Source organism: Seriola dumerili, unplaced genomic scaffold (assembly GCF_002260705.1).
Source record: "Seriola dumerili isolate Sdu_G_001 unplaced genomic scaffold, Sdu_1.0 BDQW01000024.1, whole genome shotgun sequence".
Taxonomy (NCBI): Eukaryota; Metazoa; Chordata; class Actinopteri; order Carangiformes; family Carangidae; genus Seriola; species Seriola dumerili.
The window spans coordinates 1,627,765-1,645,445 of NW_019174279.1; the positions used below are offsets into that span (position 1 = coordinate 1,627,765).

At 38.4% G+C, this 17,681-nt stretch overlaps 1 protein-coding gene across 1 annotated transcript in view; it reads right to left on the reverse strand.

Annotated features, from left to right (window-relative positions):
• The window catches only part of eys (eyes shut homolog (Drosophila)), a 158,397-nt gene that overhangs the window by 61,880 nt on the left and 78,836 nt on the right, over nt 1-17,681 (reverse strand). Inside the window, exons 28-34 of the mRNA XM_022762293.1 lie at nt 17,329-17,453; nt 16,525-16,738; nt 11,261-11,451; nt 11,036-11,127; nt 8,250-8,400; nt 7,960-8,072; nt 7,264-7,520 (exon numbers count right to left, since the gene is read on the reverse strand). Of these exons, the coding sequence (XP_022618014.1) occupies nt 7,264-7,520; nt 7,960-8,072; nt 8,250-8,400; nt 11,036-11,127; nt 11,261-11,451; nt 16,525-16,738; nt 17,329-17,453 (1,143 nt within the window). The remainder of the gene's footprint in view (nt 1-7,263; nt 7,521-7,959; nt 8,073-8,249; nt 8,401-11,035; nt 11,128-11,260; nt 11,452-16,524; nt 16,739-17,328; nt 17,454-17,681) is intronic.

The following is a 17,681-nucleotide window of genomic DNA, read 5'->3' on the forward strand; positions in this document are numbered from 1 at the left end:
GGAGGTACCCACCCAGGTCATCATCTCCACAAGCCAGTGATGATCTGTTAGCTTTTACACAAAGGACACTGTACACCTGGCGGATAACTCGCTGTTCAGGTGCTTGACAGTCGATTCAAAATAGGCCACCCCGGCTTCAGCTCGAGGGATTCTACTTTCAGAGTCGAGCTCTCAAGGAAAAGTGCAGTTTATTCTCAGCGGAGAATTCATAATATACAGTATGTGTAATGCTTCAAAAACTACAATTTTTATTGCAAGAGAAATATGAACATCTTCTCATGACTCCTCTAAATCAAAGAGTTATTTTAAAGCAGACCTGTGAATGATTAACAACATACTACAACAGACTAGTAAATCTAGAAAATCAATATAAAGAATACTGAGAAATAAGATATATGGAAACAAATAACATAATATGTAGTGGTCTTAAAGTTTCCATGAGTGGCTTCACACAGGCAATGGACAAAATGATGTTCAGTCAGTGGCATCGTTTACACTCAAGGATGAACTTCTTCAAGTGGCTGGTTTTGGATGTTAAAACATGTAGATATTACAACTCAGTGTACAGTTCATATCCTCTGATAATGTGAAATCAGGTTATAGCTTATTCCAATGTGAAATCAGCTACAGGGATACAAACATTTTACCGCCTTTCACTGCTTTTTGGCATTTGTGCAACCTCAAATGAACACACCATTATAAGGCACTGCTTCAAAAGAACAATGCACTTTTGTGTTCATCATCATCCATCCCGTGTGTTATTGCCTTCTACTGGTGAGTCAACGTGGATAGGAGAAAGTGGCTGCTGCTCTGTTTTATAATTTACTCTTGGACTGTGTGATCGGTGAGTCAGTCAGACACCACTTGCCCAGTTAGAGCAGTATTAGTGGGTTTATTTGTGGCAACAGGGATAATGCAATTCGTGGGTATTAGTCATTCTTTTCAACAGGCTATCACATAAATGGCCTTAACGATGCTTTGAAAAGGAACCGAGTTATATACCAAGTGAAAATATCAGCAAGTTGAATTGAAGGGTTTGGCGGTAAGGACTGCTCAGTGGCCTGGGCCGCAGTAAGACACTGACATGCTCGTGTTTTATGATTAGTCACCAGACCAACAAACAAGAAGGGTTTCTAGTCATACCATTTGTCAAATGGTCATAATCGTGTTATCTTCACCTGCGTACAATTTCCCACTCTTGCTCTTTTCTCAACTCCTCCGAGTTGCCCAGAGAATCACGCTCTACTGTATGTGGAGCAGACATGACAGCCAATACTTTAAATTACAAAGAGAAAATAAAAACTGTGTTTCTTTTTGTTGTGGATGAAGCAGTTTCCTTGGGCTGAAAATGATGAATCAATCCTGTAATGTTTGCTGGCAATTTGTGAGTAAGGCAGATTGAGCTGGCTCATTTTTAAAGGCACCAGCAATTACAGCAAACACACACTAGATGCCCACAAAAAGAGCTGGCAGCACCTAGCCAGTGTGCTTGCAAAGCAGGAAGCCGACAAACTCTCATCCCATTAATGTCAAACACAAAAACAGACAGGCTCACCACCCTAAACTGTCTTTTTCTGTTTGCTTTTTAAAGAAATATTTGTTATTTCTCCTCACTACAGAAAAGATTCCCTCTGGTCCTCAACTTTGAAAGAATATTTCCTACAATGTATATTTCACAACAAATCACAAATCAAAGTTAATCACAGTCAATCAAATGCTTTGTGTTGTCATTTTGCTGTTGGATATTGTTATGAATACACAAATTAAAATGTACTTATATTGTTTAATGGTGCTATATTAGGTTTTCAGGAGCTTCAGTCATCATTGCACTTACAAGACAAGATACGCCCCCTGATTAGCACTACTTCTTCACTGTCTCATGCTCACTATTGCAAACTGATATTACAAGACAGGACAGGTGGGGCTAGCTGGTTAGCATGCTAACTTCTGAAAAAGTGACAGAAATAGAAGCACATCAAGAGTCAATGTTGGCATTGCTTTTCACCTCTGGAGACAGCTCTTGGTGAGTAAAGGAATGAAGTTTGATGCTGAATTTGCAACATTTTTTCTAGACTGGTAAATAAACTGGCTATAAAGCAAAAGCAAAAACTTACATATATGTATTATTAGATTAGATTGGAGAAAGTAAAGGAAAAATATCAAAAAGAGAACTTGGAAACAACTAATTTGCAAATGTTTTGAACTAGGCTACACCAAATTAAAATGGCACTTTAAATGAGAAAAAAGATTGCACAATCTTATTTTTATTAATTTTTGGTAAAAGTTGTTGAAAAGACATAAAGGGGGAAAACTGTGCTCTCAACTTTCCTTTTATTATTCCTTTCTGGCCAAAATCCTACATCACAGCTTCAAATATACTAGAAATAAGGACATAAGGTAATGAGCCATAGAAGGAGGTCATGATCAATACCGACCAAGTCTGAATAATTTCCTGCCTCACTGGTTTCGTCTTTTATGCCTACTTCCTTACCTTGCAGCCATTTACTCCATAACTAATTTTTGTGATCACTTAGCTTTCCATTGAATGCTTACATACTTGACAGAATGTCATTGGCAAGGTCCCCGACCTACTGTGTCTTCTTTGAAGAGACAATTTATCATAGCTTAAAACTCTGACATGCCCAGATGAACTGGCTTTATCTTGACAAAACCTGTCTTATGGTTGGCTACTTGATATCAAATACTCACTGAACCACCAGGTACTGGCCTGGATTACGGTCTACCCTACCAGAGGTGCATCCCCAGGGTCCAAAGATAAAAAGCGCAAGACTCGCAGCTCACACATGTCAAGCTTCTTATGTACAGGTTGCGCATAAGATACCTACTCTATCTGACTGAGTAGTAAGTCTGAAAGTTTTGGATTGATAGCTTTCATGGGCTAAAAAAAACTATATCACTATAATCATTCAGTTGATATTATGATATATCAGATGTGTGCAGACATTCTGTGTGTAATACTACCTCAGAAGTGTGTGTAGATTTTTCCCAGTAATATATTGGACAGTATGACACCTGACATTTTAGGGAAGTTTGAAGCTTTGCTGGATATGAAAATGCTAATAGTTCCAATCCCTATTGGAGTCTTAAATCCAGCACTGACTAGCTAATATAGGATCCACTGTTCATTTATAGTTTATACACTAGGTATTGGAATGAGTGCTCAAATCCTTTACTTAGACAGCAGTAGTTTAAATTATAGCAGTTCATAATATTTCATGATAATCCTCATATGTTTGACATGAAAAATCTTCATCTGGAAAGAAATTGTATGATATAATGTAGTGGGAGATGTGGTGGAGTCAAAGCATTAAGTAGCATGAAATGGAAATACTGCAGTCAAGTACAAGTACCTAAAAATTTACTTAAGTATAGTACTTCAGTAAAAGTACTTTTCAGTAGTCTCATTTAACTACTACATGTGCACAGTCCTGAACAAATGTTATTGATTTAGTTGTTCTAACCTTCATGTTAAAGCCTATCCAGGGGTGGAGGCTACAAATTAGCTTATACACCCTGTACACATTACATCTGTTGCATTTTCTCTTTGTGTAACAATGTTCATCTCTATTGGCTGTGTGCACTTTCATAGTACTGGAATTCAAAACACTCGAATACTTGTATATCAGTTGACAAGTAGGACTTTTTCCTAATCTGATCCACGGATCTAAGGATAGAGGATATCATATCTTGTAAAGATATTAAAGCCTTTAATTGTTCCTTTGTATCTTCTTCATTACATATCTAGTGATAAATAATAGACTAGATTAGAAAACATATTACTAACCAATTATATCAGTAACAGATTAGACAGGAATATAAATAGCTGCAGAGACAAATGCACAACCGAAGTTTTATCTTAGATACATGCTGTATGACATGTCAGCACTTCATCTAGGACACAAACAACTCCACATCATTAGTCACTGGGTAGGAAGACATATCTATAATTAGCAAAGCACAGGGGGTGACTTGCCTTATACTTCTCTTGTGGCTGTTAGTTAATTCAACAAGATGTGCGGACAAGGTTGTCACCCAGCAGAGTTGCCGTAGCAATACACATTCACAGACTTTGTCAGCATGTAAACAGCCTCTGGACTCTGTCTGCGGGCTATCAGAGCTAGTGCTGCAAAGCACGTGACTGGATGAGTGATCATATGAGATTGCACTCTGTTGAACCTGAGGGACTGAACTGCTTTTGAGGAGGAGCAATTTCTCAAACTCAGCAAAAACGACTCTAAAAGGCCACTACTTTATGAGTGTGACAAGTTGAGGGATAAGCAGGAACTTACTTTTATGGTCAGGGAAGGAAAAGGCTGAGGGTAAATCCCATGTTTTTATGACTGATTGAAAAAAAAGTAAATATATTATCAAATCAAGCATAACATCTGATTCATTTTACAGGTATGAATGGCAGCGGGAATTTACTGTATTAAAAAAAATCATGTAGGTTACACTGCAGCTTTGGGTTAATTTTCAGTTAGTAAGGTTAGCACTAAGCTCACACATATTGCCACACAAGCAATACATTCATGCAACTGTCTAATGTGCTGCAGTCACATGCGATGATCATTTCTGGCACGCTAGTAAAATATCCTTCTCTGAACCTGAACGCTACAATGGTGAGAAACAAATGAATGAATAAATGAGTGAATGAATCAATAAACAGATCATATTCGATATACTCCACCGGCTGTTTAGAAGTTGGTCAAAGCATGTTTAGTAACTGGTTTAGCAAAGCAGCATCACTGTCATGTAAGCGGAGGGGAGGCACCTTGTCCACGACGTATCCGTTTCCCATGGGAAAAACAAATGAGAGTGAAGCCTTATAAATAGCATCATTTTTGTTACAGTGCCTGGAGAGACAAATAACATTTCAGTAGGTTACTTAAACACCTGTAAATTAGCATTTTTAGAAACACATGGCAGAGGTGTCAAGCAAGGGTGTCAGGTGCACGAGGGCTACTCGTGCCATGTTAACGACTGTTAACGATTAGCTTTGAGCGGTATTCTGTCTGATGTCCGTGTATTCTGTAAATACAAGATTACGCAAACAGCCTAGATCATACACAAGGGTTGTGAAGTGAAAATCAATCCAGGCTCCATTATTGAAACCTTTTGTAATGCTAATTAGAATTTCCACTGCTTGAAATATTCCCCAGGCCCAAAATGTACAGTACATATGACATTTAGTGACCACTCTTATTCAGAACTCGTTATTTAAAACCCCGTGACTGAAAGAATTGTTAGTGCAGTACAATATGAGCTGCAGAGGAAGAGAAGTGTGTTTTACTTGAGGGGGCAAGTGAGGAAAAAGGGGGAAGCCACACCATTGTTGATAAGCTAGAAAAAAGTCCTACAGGATAATTCATTGTCCTACCCACAGGGCTCCTTCACAACTGTAATTCCTGGGGGACCTTTTTGTAATAAGCAATGATATAACTTTTTTTTTTTTTTTTCATATTACAGGTAACTGACTGCTCACCCCTTAGTAACTGTTGCTACATCAAGCTTTCCATTCCAGCATATGGGATACACTGTATTTACAGTGATAACAGTGGCAAATTACCATGAAATTGATATTGAAACACTTAATTACATTCATAAGATAAGATAAAAAATAGTCGACCATGGATTTTGCAGAATGAAATGACAATTGTTCAATCGCTTTGTTGTTTGCTAATTAGATATGCTAACATTAACTTGATGAGTTGCTTTGAAAAACGCTGTGCCTGGTAATCTTTTAAGTGTTTTGTGCTGACTTCTTTTTAATACACAAATTTGTAAAACCGACTTATCTCTGCACTTAACCGCCACGAACCGTTTTCTATTGTAGCGTTGAGCTAAGATTATAAGTATGATTAAAAGAAACGTAAGATCAGACTCTTGTTTCTTCACAACAAAACCCTGTTTAGCTGCTTTTTAGCTGTTTTCTTCACTTCTACAAGAGGAAAGGCTTTTACAATGAAGATTAAGTGAAACATAATGCTTTTCTGGGCAACTTTGGCTGAAGTATAAACTAACCCAAATCCAATAAAGAACAGGATAGAACTGCTAACGTTACCATTAACTCTGATAGTGTCCAGTATCAACTTCTACACTGTGGGGAGAAACTACACAGTGGATGTGCTATTCATGAACTGGGCTTTTTTTTTTCATTGTTACCTGTATCCCCTCAGCCTAGTTCGTAATGATATGCTCATCGGACTTGAAAGAAACAATTTATTACTACTGTGGGTAGAATTTAGCGAGACATGCTAATAACTGCAGCTTAGATTCAAACACATAAACACAGTTTAACCCACTCCTCATACTTCTGCTCTCATGTTTTTGGTTTTGAAAAGCTGAAAATGAAAAAAAGAAATAAAAAAAAAACAACAAAAAAAACACCCTTCAAACTTTAAATGGCTCATGTTACACCACTCCAGCATGTGGAGGAGTCTAAAGCTTGACAGACCATCCATGTTGGAGGATTAATCATATACTGTGGTGAGAGTGCAGTGGAGTGAACATGGCTATCACAACACAGCATCTGAAACGTCTCTCAGTTGTGAGCAGCTCGGCTTGCTTTATCAAGCACACATGCAATTAATTCACAACTCTAGTGTCACTACTGTTGCCACTGACAGAATGACAACAATAGCAAACTACAGGATCCTGTTTTCTTCACTGTCAAGGCATATCACGCACGGCAAGAGGGCTAGAAAGAGACGTCAGAAGCTACATCATAAGTGCACTGAGAAGAAATCTGCAAAGGGAGAACTTCTTTGTATGTGTGTCGAGTTCTGCTGTCTAGTGTTGGAGTGGTTGGTACAAAATAAATATTTTTGGTGGGGACAGGGATGAGAGCTTTAGCTGAATGTTGAGCGAGTGCTGCAAGGTCATATTCTCATTCTCAGCGAGCGTTGGAGGTGAACATGGACACACGGCGATGGTTCAAGCTGCTTATATGGATCTTTCATTTCATTAATCATATCCTGAATAATTCACATCACTCAAAATTCCTAATGCAGCTGACTCTATTCTGCCTCATAGTAAAACCTATTAGCCAAAGAGGCTCAGCATATATTAACCAACATAACTTGTTGGCTGGCTCTTGATGATACCATTGTGGAGGTCACAGTACAGTAGGTTCTTAAGCTTTTCACTGCTTGTGTGTATGTGTGTGTGTGTTTTATATATTATGTATAAAAACTGAGAAGCACTGTCAGCTAAAAACAAAAAAAAAAAACATTACAGGCCTACCTTTCTCACAAAAAGTTCCAGTAAAGTGAAGCGGGCAGTGACAGGAAGGCAGAGCTCCACCAGGCAGCTGCAGCTCATGACATGTTCCTCCGTTGCGGCAGACGCCGTCGCGGCAGACCTGAGGTTTGTACACAGGGTGTTTTGGTGTTTGTGTGGGAGCTGCCACAGTCGTTGCGTTCATGGTGTCAGGCGTGGTTGATTGAGTTTCCAAAGTTGAGGAACTTGTCGTGGAGGCTTCAATGACATGCCAAGTATATCTGTAAAATGAGACCAAAGTTTGAGTAAGTTAAATCCAATATAATGTAAGAAATATTTGATTTTAAGGATAAAAACATGAACTAGATTCCTGTGCAACCAAAACTACCCATTAAGTGCAGTAATTTAACATGTAGACAGATTTTTACTACAATACAAAGAAGAGAGGGAAACACAATCTTATTTTGTCACAATAAGTAATCATATTTTCAACAAAGCATCAGACAAAGCGAAATGTGGCAGCCGGTGTTTGTGTCATACTAAATGGTCTAACTATCAAAATATTAACACACAATCATCTTCTTGCACAGAAAAACTAAAGACTATGTTTTGAGTGTATATATGTTTAAGTAATAAAAAAACAAACAAATGCCAGGATTAAAATTTAATTAAAAGAAAAGATTGTGGTGAAGCCATCGATTTTCCTTCATTTTTTTTTACCTGCATTGGTCAATGTTTCTGCCATCGATGGCATCAGATGTGTAAAAGCTCCTCAGGTTATTCATTTCAATTATTTCAATGCAGCCAGTATAGTTGTGGAAAGGTTTCGCTTTCTAATGGGGGAAAAAAAAAAAAAAAAAAAAAAAAAAATTAATTAGACAATTCATTTGTTTTTATCATGATGCAATTTTAGGCATATATCATGTAACATTCATGTGAGTTTTATGTCTTTCACAACCTTATGATTTCAGCAGGTAGAAGAGAAACCAAACAGCTCTTGTAAGTCTTACCTGACTGGGTAGGTATTGTTGTGGCAGACCTCCTGTGAAGATGTGGTTTGTGCTTTGTATCATGTGTCCCAACCAGTAATTACTTGCGGAGCTTTTGATTTTCTCATGACCGGAGAGAGTTAGCTCTGCTTCACAAGGGGTCAGGTGCTGCCTGTGAAAAAGTGTGAACCCTTGCGGTTTAAATTAAATGTTTCCAACATGTTACGTCATTTTGGTGTTAAGAGAAGAGATGTGTTGGTCCAAGGGGTCTTACAGTTATCATTTTCACACAAGCATACACATCTCAATTCTTTCTCTTTAGAAACCTGTGACAATTTCACAATAAAGGTCTATATATTCCTATGAGTTAAACAGACAGAGGCTGTAATGGCCTTGATAAGAAAAAACTATTTTAAGTTTTCCCCTGACGTTATGAATTATATGACACCAAAAGTTTAAACAAAAGAAGTGTTTTCTATGGCTGAAAGAACAACTTCAAACAAAACTATTACTGCAGCTTCAGTATAATGCAGCTCTAAATGAAGTGCTGCAATTGAGACTGACAACTTCCTCTTGCAGATAACATTAAATCATTAATTTCAATATATGTTCTGACATTAAAAACAACGCATGCCTCTAGTTATAAATTAGCATTTGGCCATCTTGCTAATAGATGCCTGAGAGAGCAGAGCGAATTATCGGATGTCGAGATTTAAAACCTGTGGTAAATGTGTGTAATTGTTTTGTTTAGTCTGCTGATGCACACATTTATCACAATCCTTTTCTGTGCTGCCGCTGCCGAACTCCATTTTGTTTTCTCCCAATGTCTTATGAGCCTTTGACACAACTATTTTGGACCAACCCCACAGCCATTCATAGATTTCAAAAACCAATTCTCCATTTTGAGACAACAAGGGAGAGCAGATAATTACCTAAGTGCAGATTCTGGACTAACCATCTGCAGCTTGAGGGTACTCGGGCCACAGATGCACAGTCTCCTCTCCACTGTCTCCTGATACCCCTTGTTCCCCGAGTGGAAGTTAGGAGGTCCGTGAAGCAATCAAGTCTGATTTGTTAAGCCTGTACTTTGCAGGCTGTTGCATATGCCGGCTAAACACTCGGGGCACTAACTCCGAGCTGCATAAGTCCTTCCTCTAGAGCCAGCGTGGAGAAGCGGTTAATTTAGAAGCAGTCTGCCAGAGCGGCCTGGCCAGCAGCCAGAGGGCACTGTGCTCACTGTCCTTGAGAAGTCAGCCCCACTGGGTTTCTATTTAACATATTGAAAAGTGTCTTTGACGGGAAGATATATTAAAAGTCTATAATGAGGTAGGCAGTGACGTTGAGGATGGCCATGGTGTTGTAGCTCTGGGTCAAATCAGACAAAGATGGACGGACTCGGCCATCAGACAATTACAAAGAATTTGCTTTGTGACACCAGAAACCATTTTTCCATACTACCAACGCTCTACTTATGACAGCTCTCTTTCTTGCAATGTCTCCAAGGGGTTGGTACAGAACATTATGATTGATTCATACTGCTGTATTATTTTTCTTGCAGGAAAAAAAAAACAAAAAAAAACAGGGGTGGAGCCTTGTATCCCCTTAAACCTGATTGGACTTTCTGGTTGCACTTGCATATTTAGGGCAATGCAGCTTTCTGCCAAGCAACCTACCCAGTCAGCTTTGTTTCGACAAAAATATTAATAAATAATTTGCTCACCTTTGGCACGGTATCTTCATTATCACCTTCAGTACCTTACCTTCTATCTGCATTCATCTCTTTTAAGATTTCACCTTCACAAAACCTTTATTTACATCTGTCTCAGCCTTTCAATATTATCTTTTAAGATTAGTGTATTATTATCTTCGCCCAAACAGAACGTGTGCTACAAAAAAGATGAAACGTCCTCTTTGTGCAATGTTAAAAAGTCTCCATACTCTCCCCCTAAATACAAAGTAAATTGATTTGATACGAGTAGAACATTAGCTGCTTTATTTCAGTTTCCAGCTCATACATAATAAACTTTGTATCTCAAAACCAAACCACAATCTTTCTCATGTCAGAATGTAATGGAAAGGGCTGGCAGCAAGATTGCGCACGGGCTTAGGAACAATATAACTAAAGGGGCCACAGCCTCACTTTAAATCATTTAAACATTGATTTTGTGCTCAGCTCTTGCTTGTTAATCTTTTCGTAATGAAAAACTGCAAATGAAGACTTTAGAACAGCCAATAAAACATGGTCAGTGATCACTAATGCATTTTAATAGGCACATTCTGACGTTTGTTTTAGTTCTTTAAAATGTAAGCCCATTTGCCCATTTGTAATAAAATCTAAATTCTCAGTCTGGTGATTCCTGCCAATTACATGTGCTCCCCCGGTATTAGTTATAGCCCTTCTATAAAATAAATTGTGCCACACTTGAAATGAGCGGATAACTAAGGATCAAGTTAATACCACCTGAGGTACGAACAGTATTTGAACAAAATTTGTATATTATTAAGACCTACTTTAAGTAGCTTATGATTGTGAATGTGCCTCTTTTTTCCTCAATAAGAAATACATCCTTGCCTGAAGCACATACATTACACACTGCATCCGGGTTGATGTCTATGTTAACACATTTCGTAAATTAAATAGGTGCATAAGGAAATTGTAACTCATTTGCTTTTCTTTTTTTTTTCTCTCGCATTGCTTGAGTGTTTCTTTTTCTACAAAGAAGCTGGATATGAATTGACCACAACACAGATCTGAACATTCACAATCTCAGACTCACAAGGTTAAATGAATACCAAAAGGAACATACCTGATATTAGCAATGTGAACCATGCCATCATCAACACGAATCAATGTACTGATCCGTGTGATCTCTTCCTCCTCATTGCAGCAAAAGGCGTACTGAAATATTTGATAGAAAGTTTCAAATTCAGGCATCAGCAGAATTTCATAGGCAAACAGAGTATTTTATTCATGCAGTTACTATAACTCTAGCAAACAATCATGAATAATAACTATTTCGCTGAAGCTTTACCTGTAAGATTCCATCCAAGATGAGGAGTTTCATGAAAAAGAAATCACCATTAGCAGGTCCTTGGTCCACATAAAATATAGTTCCCTGGGCCACTTGGGTCTGGAATCTGACAGTAATGTTGTTGAGTGCGCTGAGGTCAATACCCTTAAACTCAAGGTATGAATTCCCAAAGTACTGAATGTAGCTTGAATCTAGGAAATAAAAATATATAGAGAGCTGAAGTGGGGGGGGGGGGGGGGAGTAAATAAAAGTGAGACAGACTGTAGTTTATGCATCTTTACTGTAAACTCTGCTGAGATTCTCTATTGATCCCTGAAAGAAGAATTTCAACTTTTCATTCACTTCCTCTATGGGGAGGTCGTTGCACAGAATGCGATACAGACCAGCACCTTCAGAAATTATTAAAGATTCAGACTTTGGCTCAGGACACCTCAGCAGGGCAGATGCTTGTTACCACAGAGGCTTGAATGTGGAACTTCTGGTTTTGTTAGCCTGCGGTTGCACACACTTCTTTATGTTGCTGGATAAAAATGTAAATTTGACCTGTATCCATCTAATAACCTTGGCAACATAGATGGACTACAGCTTACAGAGACTAGTGCACAGCGCAGAGAGATTTATTGTTGGGAAAACAGAAGCAAAAAGGAAATAATTATATTTTGAAAGCAGAACAAAAGGCTTGAAGAGCTCTAGCATCACAGCTTTTCCTTTCGCTCACTGTACAGGCGTACTGTAAATACTCTTATTTGCCAAAAAGCTGTGAAGCATGCAAATGGCACTATATAAGCCGTGAGAGGGGTCTTGGCTGAAATGAACGTATTCATACAAGTTTATTACATGCCTCATTTTATAGTGGAATAACTTGGTTTATATCATCCATGAGAATGGGCAATTATGGGGTATTTCAGTAAAAGTTCCACTGCCCGCCAGCTTATTGGGGGTAGTGACGCAGACCAACTTAAAAGACTGACTCAGACTGCAATTGAAGGCGAGCATTAGGAGTGCTCATGCTCAATATATTTCTCATTTGAGGGAAGTAGTGCAATTTGTTGCAGAAAAGTCAAACAGGAGAGCCTGTTAAAATGAAAAGCATTCCTGGATGCACCTGTCTCATGCTCTGTCTGTTCTTATCTGGGAAAAAAAAAAAAAATATTATTGCACTAGAGAAATCGGCAAAGCTCCTTTAAAGTTGTTTCCATGATTAATCGGGCAGCTGCAAGTAAGACCTTTATCAATATTTGTTACACGTCAAGTCCTAATAGGCCAGACCCCCTTTGATCTGACAGTGGGCCCCTCAGGGCATTTGGCAAACAAGCTAACCTAAATACCCCCATTTTCTCTGGAGAGCTATACGACCAATACCCTGAGGAAAAAAAAAGAAAAAAGAAAAAAAGAAAGAAGTAAGAATTATCAGAAGCAGACCCACTGTGATCTGTGAATTAATGAGGATAAATGCACACAGCAACAATGCTGTGCTGTCTTCTCCTTCACTCCTGACAATGGGGTTTGCCAATGCTGATGATGGAAAATTACCCCTCAGAGACAAAGCTATTCATTAATTTTAAAGCCTTGTTTAGTCTGATGTAGTCTTTGATGCAGTCTGAGGCTGCTGCCAGGAGGCAGTATCATGCCTCATTAGCAGTTAGCTATAGTCTCTCCTTCAAAGGTCTCCTGTTTTTACCACTACCTTACATTCTCACACCAGATTTTTCATCCACAAGTCTCAAATAACTAGCTGGGCTAAATCTGAATTGTAAATCTGTATAATATAAACTGTATCTTATTTTTTTCCACTTTTCAATATCCTGTTATTCACGGTTTGAGTATTTTTTTTTTTTTTACTTTTTACTGGTGCTGACCAAGGAGTTTGTTACTGTACCGTGCCCAAGTTTCAATAGAAAAAAAAAAAAAGAAAAGAAAGTTGTCTCAGTGGGAATATTCCTTGATATAAATCTTTCAGATCAGATATAATTAGGACCAGTCTTAATACAGGTCCATAAAAGAGGTGAGAAAATGGATATAAGTCATATTTAATGTAACATGGGGAGGTGAAGCGCAAAGTTGCAGCATAGACTGCGTGGGGATGTCAGACAGGTTAAAGCACAAGATATTCCACTAGAAAAATATATTTGGAGGAAATGTGAAATAAAGATCAATTTATATGAGGACTGACTTTGGATGGAGAGATTTAATTGATATAGACTTAATGTCCCATTTATTAAAAAAAAAAAAAAAAAAAGAAGCCAGGATGTAAGTCCTGTTTTGTCCCTGATTTATTGGGTAAGGTAATAGACTGACTGATTGAACTTGTCACAGGACAGAGATAAAATACTGCTGAGGAACATTCTTGGACTCTTGCAATTTCAGAGCCCTGGGGGGAAGGCAAAAGGTCATTCTGCACCCACCACAATGGCAGAAAAATGTCTTCTATTCCAGCTATGTCATGTTAGAAGATTTTCGACGAATTCTGTTACAGTGCTGAGATACACAGAGGAATCAGATCCTAAATATAATATGGCTTTTTATTCCAAATCGAGTGTCTAATTATATCTTTGTTGCCTGGTTTTAAAAATAACTGATGAACATTACTCCAACACACTGCACTGACAGTAACTGTACAGGAGCACACAGGCCATGAACTGCAGCTGAAAACGACAAATTTAGACACTGCTTCTTTTTTTTTTTTCCATCTCGCCCACCCCTTTCCTCATGAATATGCATAACTGTGCACATCATGCAAATGTCATTATGACTCACTAGCAATGTTGTGTCACTGAATATATCAAAATTGTTACATTAATCAGCTACTGTCATCTCAGTTATAAACAAACTATATATATAAAAAAAAAAAAAAAAAAAAAACCCTGCTAACATAAACAGAACAGCATGTTAAACTGGAGGTTAACAAGGTGACTGACCCACAACATGTTTTGAAATGACCCTCTGGCTAACTCCTTACTCATCAAGCAGATTTTTTGAGGAGCTTAAGTAATTTCATTTCTGCTACACGTGGCTGCAGAAGATAACAGCTTCACCTGTGCTGCAGTGATCACTCCAAGGAGAGTCAACCAAATCGTGGCTTAGCACCAGTAAGCCTCCCTCCACCAGAGCTGTGCTTTCTAGATTCCCATCAGCTCTCATACTGTAGAGCTAAAATACTGTGGAGCTCAGCACTGCATGTGATGGGGGGGGGGGAGAAAAGAAAAGAAAAAAAAAAAGAAGAATCCCAGAAGACAATCATCTCCGACTGTGGTATACAAGTTTGCTACTGAGCTGAACGGAATTTATTTTTTACATCAAAATCAAGATGTAAAAAAAACAAAACAAAAAAAAAAGTCTAAGATTCTGACCAAATGCACATGTTCTATTGAGAAATTGAATCCTCTACTTTCGGTACCACATTAACTATCTCCCCTATGATCAAATTCCCAATGACTTGGTACATTTCAAAGGTTGTGGAGCAGTCTTAGATTTAAAGGAGCACTGTCTGAGTCTATTTCAAGCAGCACCAAGGGCACTACATGTGTTTAGATGGTGACCTAGTTAGATAAACTCATGTTTCTGGGTCCTCTTACTTTAAAACTTATTTATTTTGATTATGCACTTACGTGTAAAAGCGTAAAGAGATGTTTCGGTGCGTGGATGCTGGGGTTTGTTTTTTCTTTACCGGTGTCTTGTGTGTGAATTTAACCCTCGCGACACCGATGCAATATGCGCCGGATGAGGGCTGGATCAGGTGCAGCGGGGAGGACTCCATTATGTTTTGCCCACAGTGATTTTCAGAGTGTCGCACTGAATTGGTTCAAGCTCGTCTGTGTTCAATAGGTCTGTTTTACAGCTCTGTGAACAGTTTCAAAGGTAGACAGACCTCATCTGTCAAGGAGTAACAATCTGCCCAGTGCCCTGAATTCAACCTCTCACATAGATGACTGAACCCAGCACCAATAATGTACAACATATTCTGTTCTGTGTCTGTCATTTTAGTGGTAAAGGATATATCCCCAAATAACAATTGGACTGATAACTTTTTGGGATCTAGTGGTAAATACAAATCTAGATTTTATTAGGATTCTTTTTTTTTTCCCCTCTGCAGCTGCACAAACTATGACAATCTCTCAATCAAACCTAATACATCCTCACCTGCTATGTTGCAAAGGCTCTAAAATCACATTTGGACCAGTACCAGCTCAGTGGGAGCCTCCTCTCATTCAACACTGGCAGCAAAACTTGTGCAGCAAAATTGTTTGGTAGGAAGGACAAGGGAAGGATAGATTTGTAATTTGTCAAAAAAAAAAAAAAAAAAATCCCTGGACCACCTTCAAAACAAATTGATTGGTATAATGGCTTATCAGTTTACATAATTTAGTGTCACTTTCTTGCGCGCATAATGTAATGCTATTGGAAGTAATAGCATAGTAATGGGAGCTATGACATGATTGAGGAACATTAATTTAAGATGATACACTGCCATAGTTGAGCTGATCGATCATTAAGGTTATAGGTGTAAATCTTTGTAGCTAAATAATTGTCCATCAAAGTGATTCCCTTTCCACAAGCCATGACTCTGTTTCACACGTACATAAATGTTATTCATAATCACGTAACGTAGGTTTGTCCTTTCTCATACAAGAAAGTTTATATTAAATGTATGTTCAACCATCCTGAACACACAGGCAAGTGAAACAAAACTTGAACCATAACTTAAACTGAAGCACAAGTGAAACTTATTACATGCATCGGCCTTTGAAGTTGCACATACGTCTTTAACAATTAGGAACTGAGCTAAACCGCATTTAAAACTGCTTAAAAGAGAGCTCGAGGCTTCTGTAGCATCAATGTAGAGGAGGAAGCAGTACTCAGATCCTGAGGGAAAAGTAGCAATTCAACAAATACTACATTACATGTAAAAGTTCTGCATTCAAGACTATAGTGCAGTACAGAAGTGCTATCAACAAAATGTACTTAAAAAAAAAAATCGAAAGTAAAACTAGTCCCTCTACTTTTACCCCCTTCTTTGGATCTCAAGCAGTTATTTAGATGAAACCGTGAGAGGGGAGGGATTCTATTTAATGTAAATTTTTTATTCTGAAAAGTATCCAGTAATTCTATCTAAAAGTACAATAAATTCCCTCTAAAATGTAGTGGAGTAGAAGCATAATGTAGCTTGATATGGAAATACTCAAGGACCTCAAAAAGCACAGTATTGCTCAAATGTACTTCTCACCACTGCGTGTACAGACACGCACGCACAGTGTGGTCCGTACCTGTGGTTTGCTCAGCTGTTGGTACCGGGATGAGTGTTGGCGTTGGCACTCTAGGTGTGGAGCCACGAGTGATGTTCTTGACTACAGTCGTCAAGGGAACAGCATCCGTAACAGGAGGCAGGCAACTGACCTTGTTGATGCCATCTACACAGGAAAATGCTTCTGGACATGGATTCGACAGGCAATCATCATAGTTGTGCTCACAGTTCTTCCCCTGTGTATGTAAAATAAACAGCCTTTAGATGTGTTGTAACTGTGCGATGAGATGCTAAGTGGGATATAATGTTTACTTTGCTTGAATACTAAAGATGGCATTAAGCAGGGAATGTGACATTATTGGACAAATACAAGGATTTTTTAAAACTTAACAGCCACGTGATGCAAGAAGTGACATGTGATTACTGACAATTCAAATTCAGATTATTGTCATGTGCTTTTGTATTTGTATGTGCAACATCATTTTTTTCCTAAGTAACTATTAGGGGGGTAAACTGTTTATATAAAGCAGTAATAGTGGTAGCAACAAATACAAAAATGTCCCATGCTGTGCTGTTATTTATCTCCTGGTATGAGAAAGGCATCTGATTTTCCTGCTTCAAAAAGGGAACAAAAAAAATGATAATTAGACTATAAGCAACAACAAAGTAAAAGAAAATCACACATTTTAACAGTGCAGGAAATGAGTGCCAAGAGAGGACTTGAGAATTGAGGGTGCAAAAAGGGTAAAGGTTAATTAAGAAGAAGAAGAAAAAAAAAAAGGAAAAAAAAAAGACAGGAGATGGGGAATAAGGTGGGGAGCCTCACCACAAATCCAGGACGACAGAAACAGGTGTAGCCATAGCCTGGATCATTCTGAATGCATATCCCCTGGTTGCAGGGCGGTGGAAGGCACTCATTAATGTCATCCTCACAGTGAAGGCCTGTCCAACCTGCCAGGAACAAAAGCCCACAGAGTGCCGTGCTGAGCCCAGGCTCTCCCACTTCCACCCTCTGAAGTGAATATCAATCAGATTCTCCTACATTGATTTGCTTCTTTTTGGGTTCACACACATACACAGACAAGAAAAGGCTTTCACTAAAGAGTAAGATGCCACATACATTTTAATGAGCTCAAGCAGTATCGTCTTTTTTATCACTGTCTGTTTTTAGTACTGTAT